Here is a 13,529-nt window from a genome sequence, read left to right on the forward strand (position 1 = left end):
TGTTGCATCATCAGTGACTGTCTTGCATTTATGGACTTTCATCAGGATTTAACATGGTTGTGGTGAGACAAGGGTGGGTGGCTTGGATCTTGCACTTCCCCTCCCCATCACCACAGGAAGTTCATTCCCGCAGCCCAGTGATAAGCAACAGTGATCACCTCTCTTGGCACCGAGCTACAGACAAAGCCTCTCCCTCCAGGAGGTGGTTGTGGTGCTACACCACCGGCCTACTGCAGGGGGCAACCTCTGTACCTGCAGGAGTGTAAGGGGACAGGACAACACCTGGCCGCTGCCAATCAGTCGGCCTGAATGTATCAAGCCCCACCCGATTGGGTGTCAATCACCCTCCGGGATATAAGCTTGAGCTGGCCTCCCGAAGCCTCACACTGAGTTGCTGCAGCCACAGCCAGCTTGGCTCTGTAGAGGTTTTTGTGGATTAAAGCCTGTTGTTCAGTCTTTACCTTGTGTGTGTCTGATTCTGTCTAACAGCCCACCACAGTGGTCGATCGAGATAAGGATTTATTTTTGTGTTTCCCAGAGTTTGAAGCATGTGATGGCTTTGGCTTGGAATCATTTGTGAACTGGACCCTGAGGCTAGATATTGGCATGGCATGGAGCCTTGATTCAATCAATGTGCCTTTACACTGGGCTCTCTGTTACAGACCCAGGTCACTGCCCTGTGCTGGAATAATCAGCATGTGTCAGAATGTTATTAGTGTGGCAGTGATCTCCAATTACTCTGAAAGGCTTGAGCCAACAAATATCAGGCTGAGTTTAAAAATAACACCAAGTTCTGGGTTTTATTGAATGCAATGTATGCTCTCAGGAATGAACTGTGAGGATAGCTGCCTGGGTAAATCAGAGCCGGGAGGGGGGCGGGATTAAAACAGTGGTGAAGTCAGAAGTCCCAGGATTAACACCTGGATTTTCTCAGGGTAGGAGAAAGGGGGCAGGAAGGTGCTTTGGGACTGTATGTGAGAGGGGTAATGTGGAGATGTGCTGCGTGGATGGGTGAATGGGTGAGAGAGAAGGATGATTTGGTGGGGGGAGGGTTGTTCTTGATGGGACCGTGAAACAAAAGGTTTTGGATGGGTGAGGAAGATGCTTTAGGAGATGGGGTCTTAGTGTTGGGCAGGAATAACTAGGTGGGGGGGGGAAGGAATTAGATGTAGACAGTGGTAGAAAGTCTTGGGAATGTCTTCAGGAACTGAGTTTCAGGGAGAGTTTAAACATGTTAGGACTTTATTCCCTGGACCATAGAAGAATGAGGGGAGATTTGTTAAAGTTATGAGGGATATAGACAGAGTAAATGTAGGTAGGCTTTTTCACTGGGTTGGTGAGCTACAAACCAGAGGACATAAGTTAAGGGTGAAAGGGGAAAAGTTTAGGAGAACATGAGGGGGAACTTCTTCACATGTTATGTGGTAGGAGTATGGAACGAGCTGCCAGTCGAAGTAGTGAATGTGGGCTCAATTTTACATTTAAGAAAAATTTGGACATGGATAGGAGAGGTATGGAGATCTATGGACTGGGTGCAGTCATTGGGACTAGGCTGAATAATAGTTTGACACAGACTAGAAGGACCCAAAGCGCCTGTTTCTGTGCAGTAATTTTCTATAATTTGGAGTATGAGGTAGGGATTTTACCAGGTTAGGGAGGAGAGAAATAGAGAGGAGAGGCAAATATTTTGGGTGGACCTGGCTATAGGGGAGCTTTGATTTGGGGTATAAATGTGGTGGGTAAAAGCTAGTGCACTTGGGTGGTTGGGATAGGTATGTTTGGGTGGGCTCAGGCTGTGGCTTGCTCAGCATGTGTGGGAGAGGTGGAGGGGGCTTAGTTAGATGATGAGGACATTTCATTAACTGGGAGAAAGGGATTAGATGTGAGGAATCGTATATGATTTTGGGAAGGAACACTCAGGTAAGAAGATGGAGATTTAATATCAAAGGCCTTTTTCATGTAAATGAGCCAGCCGTGTACACAAAGGAAATGATGTATATGTATGTCAGTGAAAAAGGAGTGAATTGCTTCAAACCTCAAAGGATTTTAAATCTGCAGCTGGTTTATTTTATTTTGTCAGCCTTGGAATATGAAAGCTTTAATCTGCCCAGGTGGCAACATTGAAAAAAACATTTAAAGGGCAAATAATTTCTCCAAACATCTTCACAGAAACTTCCAATCTATTTTCTCCAAAAGATTTGGTGAAATCTGCAAGACTCTCGGTTTTGTTAGGCACGGTGTAGCTGGGAACCTTGCTGGGAATCCCACTGGAACTTCAGTACAGTATCCTTTATCCAACCTCCTTCCAATCCAGAAAGAGTGTTGGAGTCGGGATTGGGACTGCCAAGTTGACTTTGTCAGTCCTCGAGTCTGGAGGATGGTGTTGGGCAACTCGCTGCTCTCCAAAATCCATTAAGGTGCCAAGATTTTCATCAGCCTACTACATACAGTAATGATCTGGAGACAGACCATTTTCTCACCCGAATTGAGGATGGGCAAGGTTGTTTTTGAGAGAAAGAGAGAGAGAGTAAGTTATAGGGAAATCTGCAGGGGAATGGGGTTCATGGGAATACTTCCAGAAATAGCATAGACCTGATAGGCCAGGCAGCCTCCTCTGGGTTGTAATAGAACATAAAAAATTACACAGTAAGTTCCTTCCTTCCCAACTATAACTCCCTTCCACACATGGGCAGTTCATTGGGATCTTGCTTCCTCTCTTGTTCAGTGTGTTGTTGGGTTCAACATATATTGGACTCCTGAATGAACCTCAAATTAGTAAAATTATGTGGCCTTTACCAACTGATCTCCCTTTTTTGTCTTACTTGTACTATGCATGAGATGTCTACTGGTCTGCTTGCAAAACAATATCAATCACTGTGTTTTTGATGCATGTGATCCTGCCTGTGAGTTGTTTTGGACCATCCTGGGGATGTGCATGGGACACTGCAGTAATGCTTGTTTGTCCTTCCTTGTTTCAGTAGAGAGATGCCCCTCGGCACACAGCCTCAACTCACTGCTTCTCTCATAGGGTTTCGGTGATAGGTCAGCCGAACACTGGCTGGGGAATGAGGCCATTTACCAGCTCACCAATCAACGGCCTTATTCCTTGCGCATCGAGCTGAGGGACTGGGATGAACACAAAGTCTACGGTTTGTACGACAAGTTCCACTTGAGCAGTGAGAGACAGAAATACAGGTACTGCATAGTATATTAACCCTGCCCCTCTCCTCACAGGTGCTGCCTGACCTGATGAGCCTTTCCAGACTTTATGTTTTTATCACAGGTGCAGTGGGGGGTTCTGGCAGAACCAGGGCTTTTCTCTTTGGGGTGTTGAAAGATGAGAGGTGACTTAATGGAGGTATATGATTATGAGGGGCTGAGATAGGGTAGACAGCCAGCACCTTATTCCCAGGGTGGCAACAGCAAATACCAGAGGACATCTGTTTAAGGCAAGGAGAAGAAGCTTGGGGGAGACATCAGAAGTAATTTTTTTTACACAGAGAGAGGTGGATGCCTGGAATGAATTGCTGTAGGTAATGGTAGAGGCTGGTACAATAGGAGCATTTAAATGACTCTTAGACAGGCACATGGATGCAAGAAAATTAAAGGGTGATGAGTGTGAGGTAGGGAAAGAATGAGACAGCATTGGAATAGATTTACAAGGTTGGCACAACATTGTGGGCTGAAAGGCCTGTACTGTGCTTGAATGTTCTCTGTTTAGTCACATCCAAGCCTCAGTAAAATCACCCACAGTAAAATGAAAGGCTCACAGGCTGAGGTCTCACCTTCTACAAAGCAGCATGGTTTGTGTAGCAGTTAGTGCAACGCGTTTATAGCCCCAGCGATCAGAACCAGGAGTTTGTACATTCTCCCTATGTCTGCGTGGGTTTTCCCCAGGGGCTCCGGTTTCCTCCCACCGTTCAAACATACTGGGGGTGTAGGTCAATTGGGTGTAAATTTGGCGGCACTGACTCATGGGTGAAATGGCCTGTTATCGAGCTGTAATTCTAAATGCTTTAAAAATTTAAAAAGGACCCTCACACTCACTGTTCACAATTATGTCGAACTTGTATCTATGAGTGGCCAATGTAACACAGGATCAGAAAATTGTATGGATGAATTGATCGTATTCATACCAAGTATTAGAGAAGTCCTGTAGAAATAGAGAGATGATAAATAGGTAGGACATCTCCCCATGAAATGACCCTAAACTGTCCTCATGGCAGATGGGGAGGTGAAAAAGCAAGATGAATTACAACAGATGAAGAGAAAGCTCATTATCATATCACTGCTAATGCTTTGTATGGGATGAGATTTCTATCGATGACAAATGATATAAGAAAAATAGAGGGTTGTGGTTGTGAGGTAGGGAATGATTAGATTGTTAAGAAATAGGTTGGCACAACATTGTGGGCTGGAGGGTCTGTACTGTGCTGGAATGCTCTGTGAACTAAGAGCAGAGAAAAGCCATTTGCTTCTCATGGCTGCTGCACGTACAATGAGATTGGCTGATTCCCCATCTTCACGGTCATATACCTCTCGGTCTCTGACTGGAATATTCTCATTCCTGGGACATCCATAGCTCTCCATGTGAGAGACTTTTGGCCTCTGTGTATTTTCTCCCCAACTTGGTCCTTATTGAAACTGGGAGTGTGTCCCATGGTCAAGGAGACCCTGCCTGAGGAAACAGCTTCTCATCATAGTCATAGAGTTTTATCACACAGAAAAAGGCCCTTCAGCCCAACTTGTCTATGCCGACCAAGTTGTGTACCCAAGCATACATTTGGCCCATATCTCTTCAAACCTTTCCCACCCATGCTCCTGTCTAAATCTCTTTTGAACCTTGTGATCATACCCACCTCTACCCCCTCTTTCTACACACTCACCAACCTCTGGGTGAAATTGGTGCCCCTCACATCCCTTTCATATCACCTTAAGTCTCTGCCTTCTAGTTTTAGATCCATCTGCCCCGGGAAAAAGGCTGTGACCATTCACCTTTTCCATGCCCCTTATGATTTTATAAACCCCTAAAAGGTCCCTTCATCTTCAATGGCTCTAATTGGATATGCTCCTATAGTTCAGTGGTTAGAGCACTGGTCTTGTAAACCAGAGGTTGTGAGTTCATCCCTTGCTAGGGCCTCATTTCTGAGAGGGTCCTGTCTTCTTTACTATGTTTCATTCTAAATGTAGTACCTGTATTACCTGCTCCTCATTCAGCCTCCATTTGTAACAAAGCTCACCAGTCCTGATAAAATTTACATGTACCTGTTCCACACACTATCATACCTACCCTATATTAGGGTGACTAGGTCATCTATTCTGTCGACCTCTTTCGCGGGATGTTTCCCTGAGATCACTTCATCCCTGCTTCCGCTTCCATTTGCCTTCAACAAAGAGAATTCCTAAACCTCTCTCCTGAGAGAAATCATCTTATCTCTTAAAGGGGTGAACCTGTCTCTACTGTATAAACAGCAGCCCATTGTTCTAGATTCTCCCACAGGAGGAAACATCCTCTCCACATCCACCTGCGAGACCCTCGAGACCTTGTGTTCCATTAATCACAAGGAAACCCATTAATCACAAGGAAACCCATTAATCACAAGGAAACCCCATATTCGCCATGCCACACACAAACTTTGGCAGATGTTCAGGATGTTACTCAAAATGAACAATCCAAAATAGTTTTAATTTGCTCTTTTTTTAAGATTCAGTAAACCTGGTAACTTTACAGGAAATGGGAACTGGGGTGTGAGCGATTTTACAGGGAGCACTGGGATCAAGGTCCCGGAAAGTTTTTAGAACATAGAACATAAAATACTACAGCACAATACAGGCCCTTCGTGTTGTGCTGACCTATATATTACTACCAAAATAAAAAACAAAACACTCTGTTTTGTTGAGGAAGTGCCAGGTTCTGTAGATTCAAAGAGAGACGAGTCTGGACACAAGGGTTTGCAATCAAACATAACTTTATTAACACAACAATTAATAAAAGAGACAATTTATAAGAAAGTGTGAGAACATGTGTACAATTTATAAGGGAGCATGGGAACTGATCGTAATGGGAAGCAAACAGGGAAGAACATTAGACAGTACACAAGTATTAATTTACACAGGCGATGCAGCCTTTCGCACCCTATAAGCAGGGGTTATACTCACCCTCCTGGACCCCTGAATAAGGGAATGTGGGTCTGGTACCACTGACCCACAGGGGTATTCACACACCCTTGGACCCCTGATCAGTTGAGAGCAACGGCTCGACTACCACTATTGATCTATGTCAATTTGAGCTCTAGCAATACCATAGCTCAGCTTCAGTGCAGTGTGCACCTTACCCGTGACCCTTCCAAACAACATCTGCAACTGCGACCTGGCATGGAGTGGTTTCCAGAGCTATTACCACAAGGCAGAGAGAGAGTGAGTGCGAGTGTCCTCTGTGCTGGTGCTAAATATAGGGCTCTAGCCAATAAGGACACTGAGTGATTTGAACCAGCCAACGGCAAGGTGTGTACACTGATTAGAGGCCTGAACCCAATCTTAACTGGCATACTACCTGCAGTTTGTAACTTTAGCCCCTTTTCCTCCCACTATTCAAAGTGTGCCGGGGTTGTAGGTTAATTGGGTATAAGTGGGGCAGCACGGACTTGTGGGCCAAAATGACCTGTTACTGTGCTGTAAGTCAAAATTTTTTTTTTTAAAAACCACTTGTATCACTAACACCTAATATTCTCTCTGGGCCCTGTCCAACCAGATGGTATTAACATTGACCTCTCTGGTTTCCGTGAGGCTCTTCCCAGTCTTTCTCTCTCTTTCCTCTGTCTCCTTTCCTCCAATACCCCAACCCCTCCTCTTTCCATTCAGAGAGCTACCCTCTCCCTTTATCACTTCAACTATTTTCTCTTCTGCCCTCCCACCCATATCCACCACTAACCTCTTTACTGTAAGTCTCTGCTCCTCCCTCCCCTCTCCCCTCACCATTTTATTTTGGAGCCTTCCTCACTTGATGAAGAGTTCAGGCATGATCACTGGGTATATATCTTTGCTTCTTCTGGAAGTTGTGTGACCTGCTGAGTTTCTCCAGCACTTATGTGGATTGGGAGAGGAAATCAGGGACTTGTTGTCAAAAAGAGAACAAATCTCCATTGCTGCAGCCAAAGCAAACAGAAATGTGTTTTCCTAGGGTGGCTTTGAGTTGGACTCTACACTCTTGAATCCTGCGGTGCAGTCAGCATGTTAACCATGAGGTGTGCGATTGGATCAGTCAGATGGACTGTTTATTTAGACTGCTCATGTCTGCTCTGCATCAGGTTCCTGCCCAAGGCACCCCTTCATTGCTTCAGGCTTCTCCCAGCAAACGTCCAGCAGAGAGTTTTGGCCAAATCTCAAAGCCCAGACTCCATGTCTCCCTCATGTTCTCACAGAGGTCGCTTGGTGACCATTCCTGTATTTGATTAATCGTTCTGGACTTAATTAATTAACAGATCCAGCTATACCAGCTACTACGGTGGGACTAGTGGCATTGGGAATTCAACGTGCCTGCGGTCTGCAAAGGACTTGGGTTCAGGTTTATCGTCACGTGTTCCCAAGTGTACTGTTGTGCCCCTGCTGCAGTTGTTACCCCCCTCACCCCCCCCCCCACCCATGCTCACGTTCTCCTTTTCTTTATCACAGGCTCTACCTGAGGGGTTACAGTGGGACAGCAGGACGGCAGAGCAGCCTGGCCACTCACGGAGTGAGCTTCAGCACCAGGGACGCAGACAATGACAACTGCCACTGCAAGTGCACGCTGCTGTTGACCGGAGGTACGAGGATGGGTTTGCACCCAGATCTCCGCTCCCCTTCCACCCCTGGCCAGTATATAAAACCATAGCACATTCCAATACAGAAACAAGCCCTTCTGCCCATTTAATCTATGCCAAAATATTATTCCACCTAGTCCCATCGACCTGCAGCCAGACTATAACCCTCCATACTCTTCCCTTCCATGTACCTGTCCAATCTTCTCTTAAATGTTGAGAAGTCTCCATGACTACACTTGTCCTGCTCTGCGTGCATAACATTAGAACTGCAAGATCTCTAAGGCAATTGCAGCAAATACACAGCAGGTCAGGCAATGTCCATGAGGGGAGAAGCAAGCTCAATGTTCCTTGGAAGACACAGGAGACTGCTGAAGTCTGGATCAAACAAGAGTGACTCAGCAGGTCAAGCAGCATCTATGGATGGAAAGGGATTGTCAATATTTCAGGGGGAGATGGAGGGTCTGAATGTTGACACATCTCTGTGACTGCACGGATGAGGGTGTGAACCCATCACACCAATGCAGGGGACAGCCCCCAACAGAGGTTCTATAAAGTGGGCAAAGGGCAATATTGCCGAAATAACGATGAAGTAATATTGTGGAGGAACTTCACGTGGGGCGCCAAGGGATAGGGCAGAAAGGGTGGGAGAGGACTCACCCATGGGTCTGGAAACATCACAAAGATAGAGGAGTCAGCCTGCAGAACCCAAACTACCCCAGATTTTGGGGGAACCATGGATCCTGCAAGTGGGCCATGTGGATGTGGACAACCTCTCAGTATAAATTGGCAGCCCTTCAATATGGCTGGAGGACAGCCCCTCCCATAGGCCCAGCACCTACCTGTCTCCCACTCCAGCCCTCCTCCTCTCCCCTTGCTTCCTACCCCGCGCCAAGTCAACCTATCGCCTACTGGCCCCATGTCTCCCCACCCCCTATCTTTACACTGGCTATCTTTGCTCTCCACTCTCAGTCCTGATGCAGGGTTCACCCAAAATGTTGTCAGGTCCTTCCACCACAGATGCTGCTCGACCGCAGTTCCTCCAGCAGTTGGTTCTTTGCTCCAGATTCCAGCATCTGTAGACTCGTGCTTCCAATTTTCATGTAGTTTGAAGTCCATGCTTTCAGTGGTGGTAACCCCTAGATCCTCTGTGCTCTCCTACCCTTTTGTCTCCATGAGATCCTGTAACTATGAGACAAGGTTTCAATCGAGTTCTTAAAGAAATAATTTTTCTCAGCAACTGATCTCTGAGAAGACATCAGTTTAAGGTGAGTGGACGAAAGTTTAGCGGAGACATCAGAGGCAAGTTTTTTTTTTAACACAGAGATTTGTGAGTGCCTGAATGCATTGCCAGGGATGGTGGTGGAAGTCAGTACAATAGGGACATTCAAAAGAGTCAGACACATGGATAAAAGAAAATTAAAGGGTTATGTGTGTGATGTAGGGAAGGTTCAGACTGTTGAGCAGGTTTATATTGATGGGCACAACATTGTGGGCTGAAGGGTTTCTGTACTCTGCTGTAATGTCCCAATGGGATTTTCACAAGAATTTGTGAATTTTACTTCTATTTAATTGTAATTGGTGATTTCTTTTGAGGAAGGTGGTGAGATGGTGTTTTCTGCTGGGAATATGGGCTTTTGGCCAGGAAGCTTTGTCATGGATGGAGCAGCAGATTAAGAGGATCCAACAGGATATTTCTGGCCTTGTGCTCCCTCAGAGACAGTTTCAATTCAGCTGCACCTTGGGATCATGATCTGGAGCAGTGGTTCTCAACCTTTTTCGATCCACTCACGTTCCACTTTAAGTAATTCTTATGCCATCGGTGCTCTGTGATTAGTAAGGGATTGCTTAAATTGGTATGTGAGTGGGAAGGTTGAGAATCTCTGCTCAAGACCCAATTGTTACTGAAATATTTTGCTTGAGAAAAATTGTCCTTGGCCCATTTCCTTTGGAGTTATGAAACCATGCACATAACTCATCAGTTAGGTACGATTAAAAGAGTGGTTTTCAAACTTTTTCTTTCCACTCACATATCACCTTAAGCAATCCCTATACTTAAAGTGGTATGTGAGTGGAAAGAAAAAGGTTGAGAACCACTGATCTGGAGGATCAGGTTTCTGCAGTTGGGAGAAGAGATAATCTGGAGAATGCCTGCAAGGACCAGAGATTTGGAATTGTCAAGACGCTCGACATTTTAAATTCTCCACCAGCTCCCTAGATCCTTGGGTTCCTCCTAAAATGGGATTCCTGTCACACCCAGAGTGCTTATAGCTTAAATCCTGAGTTCATTTTGAGCTCATTTGAATGCAGCAAAGGTCCAGAATGGTTTTAGTAGTGTCACTCCATTTAAATAATCATTTGCCGTTTCATTCTACCACTGAGCTGAGAATAATAGGATGACACTTTAGAGTAGAGATGAGGAAACATTTCTTCAGCTGGAGGGTGGTACATTTGTGGAATTCATTAAATGCAGGCGGCACGGTTGGTGTAGCAGTTAGTACAAGGCCTTTACAGCGCCAGTGATCGGGACTGGATTTCAAATCCCGCACTGTCTGTAAGGAGTTTGTGCATTCTCCCAGTGTCTGCGTGGGTTTTTCCTGGAGGCTCCTGGTTCCTCCCACCGTTTGAAATGTACTGTGAGGTGTAGGTAAATTGGGTGTAAGATGGGCAGCACGGGCTCATGACCTGTTACCGTGCTGTTTATCTAAATTTTTTAAAAATGATCACAGATGGGCTATGGAGGCCAAGTCATTGGGTGTATTTAAATAAGAGGTTGACAAGTTCTTGATTAATGAGGGTGTCAGTACTGAAAGAAGGCAGGAGATGTAAATACATCAGTCATGATCAAATAGCAGAGAGACGATGGGCTGAATGACCTACTTCTGCTCCTTCATCTTATGATCTTGTGTCTCATTTGCCTTCTTGTGTGGATATAACAATCACCAATTCATAGCAGCCCAGGGGAATGGAAGGAAGCACATTTTATTTCATGCTTGCTTATTTCCCAGTGTTCTGGGCCATATTTTCCCTTTTCTCAGCAGGATCTCTGATCATCGAATTACTGTTTTGTAGGAGCTGATACAAATTGCAAATTAGCTATCGAGTTACCCACATTAACAAGGTGATTACTCTTCAACAATAACTTACTGGCTTTGTGGAAGCAGGGCTCATTGGACTGAATGGCCTTTCTGTGCTGGTTAAATTCCAGGCCATCCTGTTGTTGTGTTGCAGCCTGGTGTGTGGTCTTCGACACAGGAGCCTCGGAGTCTCTCCAACAGCCTGCAAGCTTCACAGGGAAGGGAATGTGATGTGAAATATGGGAAAAAGTTCATGCTAATACTTGAGTGGGATTCAGAGGTTTCCAGTGAAGGGAATAAAGCAGCCAATTTAACTTCAGGGGGTTAATATTTCACGTGTTCACGGATTCTAATCAGGGCACACAGCAGAGCTTGTCAAATTGATGGCTTTCTCCAGGATGGAGGTTGAACAGTTGTCTGAAGTATTCATTGCAGTAGACTCTAAATCTGGACCATTGAGATTGTCTTCATCTGTCCCCTTGCAGTCTAAGCTGGTGGGGAGCTCAACTGAGCTCCCGCTCTCAGTTGCTTCCTGTTTAGTCCAATCTCAGTTGTGTGTCACTGGGGCTTACTGACCAAACTCTGGGCAATGCGATTATCACAGTGCTAGTGACCTGGGTTCGAATCTGTTGCTGTCTGTAAGGAATGTGTACATTTTCCCCATGACCAGCATGGGTTTCCTCCCACATTTCAAAGACCTTCAGGATTTATAGTTAAATTGGTTATGTGGGTGTATTTGAGGTGTGTTGGCTCATGGGCCAGAAAGGCCTGTTACTGTGGTGTATCTCTAAAATATAAAAATATGAGCCTGGTCATCCAGGAGAGTGAAGATTTTCATACTTGTATTGCCTTTCACGACCGTCACAACACCCCGAACTGACGAACATCCTTTGAGGTACTTCCATGGAGAATTTGATATAGTTGTTGCAAAACACAGTGGCTGATTGGTGTACAACAAGATCCCACAGTGGAGGAGTCCTACTGGCCAGGAAATCTGCCTGAGCAGGGGTGAGTGAGAACGTTGGCCTCCAGGCACTGGGAGGGACTTTTCCATTCTTCTTCAAAGTTGTGGCATGGAATCATCACCCGTTAGAGATGCCAGATGGGATTCCCCTAGCCATGACTGTCCTGAAGGGCTGAACAGTCGACTTCCAGAGAGAGCGTTTCAATTGTCTGGGCTGTTGTAGTGAAGCACCCCTCTATGCAGTCACCCTTCCAACCTTCTCCCAATCCTGTGTCTTCATGGAAGCCCTCAGCCCTCTAAACCAGCCATTGTAGACTTTTTTTTGGCTATGACCCTCTCAAGACTCTGCTCAAAGTTTATGGAAGCCCTTCCCTGTGAATCAGTCAAGTTTTGGTTCCTCCTACTAACTACATTAAAAAAAATGTATGTTATTTGAGATGAAAAGAAAACCAGGCTTTTACTTAAATGTGTGCTGTGGCCCCCAGAGGTGTGTGTGTGTGTGTGTGTGTGTGTGTGTGTGTGTGTGTGTGTGTGTGTGTGTGTGTGTGTGTGTGTGTGTGTGTGTGTGTGTTGTAGGGCCCTCATTGAGAATGGCTTCTCTAAACCCTGGGGTGACTGAAGGTCCGGAGAGGAGGAGGGTTTAAACCAAGACTCCAGGAGTTGGGATTATCATTGACCCTGAGCCTCTCTCTCCTCACAGGCTGGTGGTTTGATGCCTGTGGCCTGTCCAATCTCAACGGGGTTTATTACACTGCTGGTAACCACCTACGAAAGCTGAACGGCATCAAGTGGCACTACTTCAGGGGCCCCAGCTACTCCCTGCTGTCCACCATTATGATGATCAGACCCTCGGACTTCTGATGGAGCATGTGAGAGGCTGCCACAGAGCTCGGGCAGTGAGCACCAATGGGACAATGTCTTCCCGAGGCAGAGGTGGAGGCAATGGATGGGATTGTGGACCATGACAAAGGTCCTGGCCCCTCAATCCCACCCCACCATTCTATATGGACACACCTGATCAGCCCAAGCTTCATTTCCACTTCTATGCCAGTTCCCCATTGGTACTCTGATTTTTAAAAAAATCTTCACCCTTTTTGAATACCCCTAATGATCTCGCCTTAACAACCTCTCAGGATTGAGAACTATAGAAGTTCCGATGCACCTCGGTTTCCACTCTGTAACCTTGCAATGCTTTGGAGGTGGGAGATATCGGACAGATCTTTGCATTACTGAATGTACATAAATGTTCAAAGGTGGTAAAGATTTTGCCGATCAACCCCAGAGGGTCCCATGAACTAAATCAATTTGGTAACATCTGGAAGGTTTGTCGAGGAAGGATTGTTCTTCAGCTGTTCCAAATATCATTAAGCATGTTATTTTACTCAAATTCATTTTGTTATGTAAATTTGTACAATATTAGCAACAGATGAACTTGTAGTTAATATAAAATGTCAGCTAATATTTAGTTCCACAGGTACAATTCTTGACAACAGTGAGCTCCCATTGGCTGGGCCTCAGACACAAGCCCCAGCTCCCATTGGCTGGGTCTGAAACACAGGTGCCGGCTCCCATTGAATTGGCCTCAAATGCAGGCACCAGCTCTTGTTGGCTAGGTTTCAAAACACAGGCAACATGTAATAGTATTTTAAAAATGCTCATGTACTGTGTATATTCGTTTAATAGTCAACCACC

At 45.6% G+C, this 13,529-nt stretch overlaps 1 protein-coding gene across 2 annotated transcripts in view; it reads left to right on the forward strand.

The window, feature by feature from the left end:
• LOC138735875 (angiopoietin-1-like) overlaps positions 1-13,224 on the forward strand; it is a 31,516-nt gene extending 18,292 nt beyond the window's left edge. For both annotated transcript variants that reach the window (XM_069884420.1, XM_069884421.1), the window contains exons 6-8: positions 3,029-3,195; positions 7,672-7,802; positions 12,538-13,224. In XM_069884420.1, coding sequence (XP_069740521.1) covers positions 3,029-3,195; positions 7,672-7,802; positions 12,538-12,698 — 459 coding nt within the window. In that variant the 3' untranslated portion in view covers positions 12,699-13,224. The remainder of the gene's footprint in view (positions 1-3,028; positions 3,196-7,671; positions 7,803-12,537) is intronic.
• The last annotated feature ends 305 nt before the right edge of the window (positions 13,225-13,529 follow it).

This window comes from Narcine bancroftii, chromosome 6, assembly GCF_036971445.1.
Source record: "Narcine bancroftii isolate sNarBan1 chromosome 6, sNarBan1.hap1, whole genome shotgun sequence".
In the NCBI taxonomy this organism is placed as follows: Eukaryota; Metazoa; Chordata; class Chondrichthyes; order Torpediniformes; family Narcinidae; genus Narcine; species Narcine bancroftii.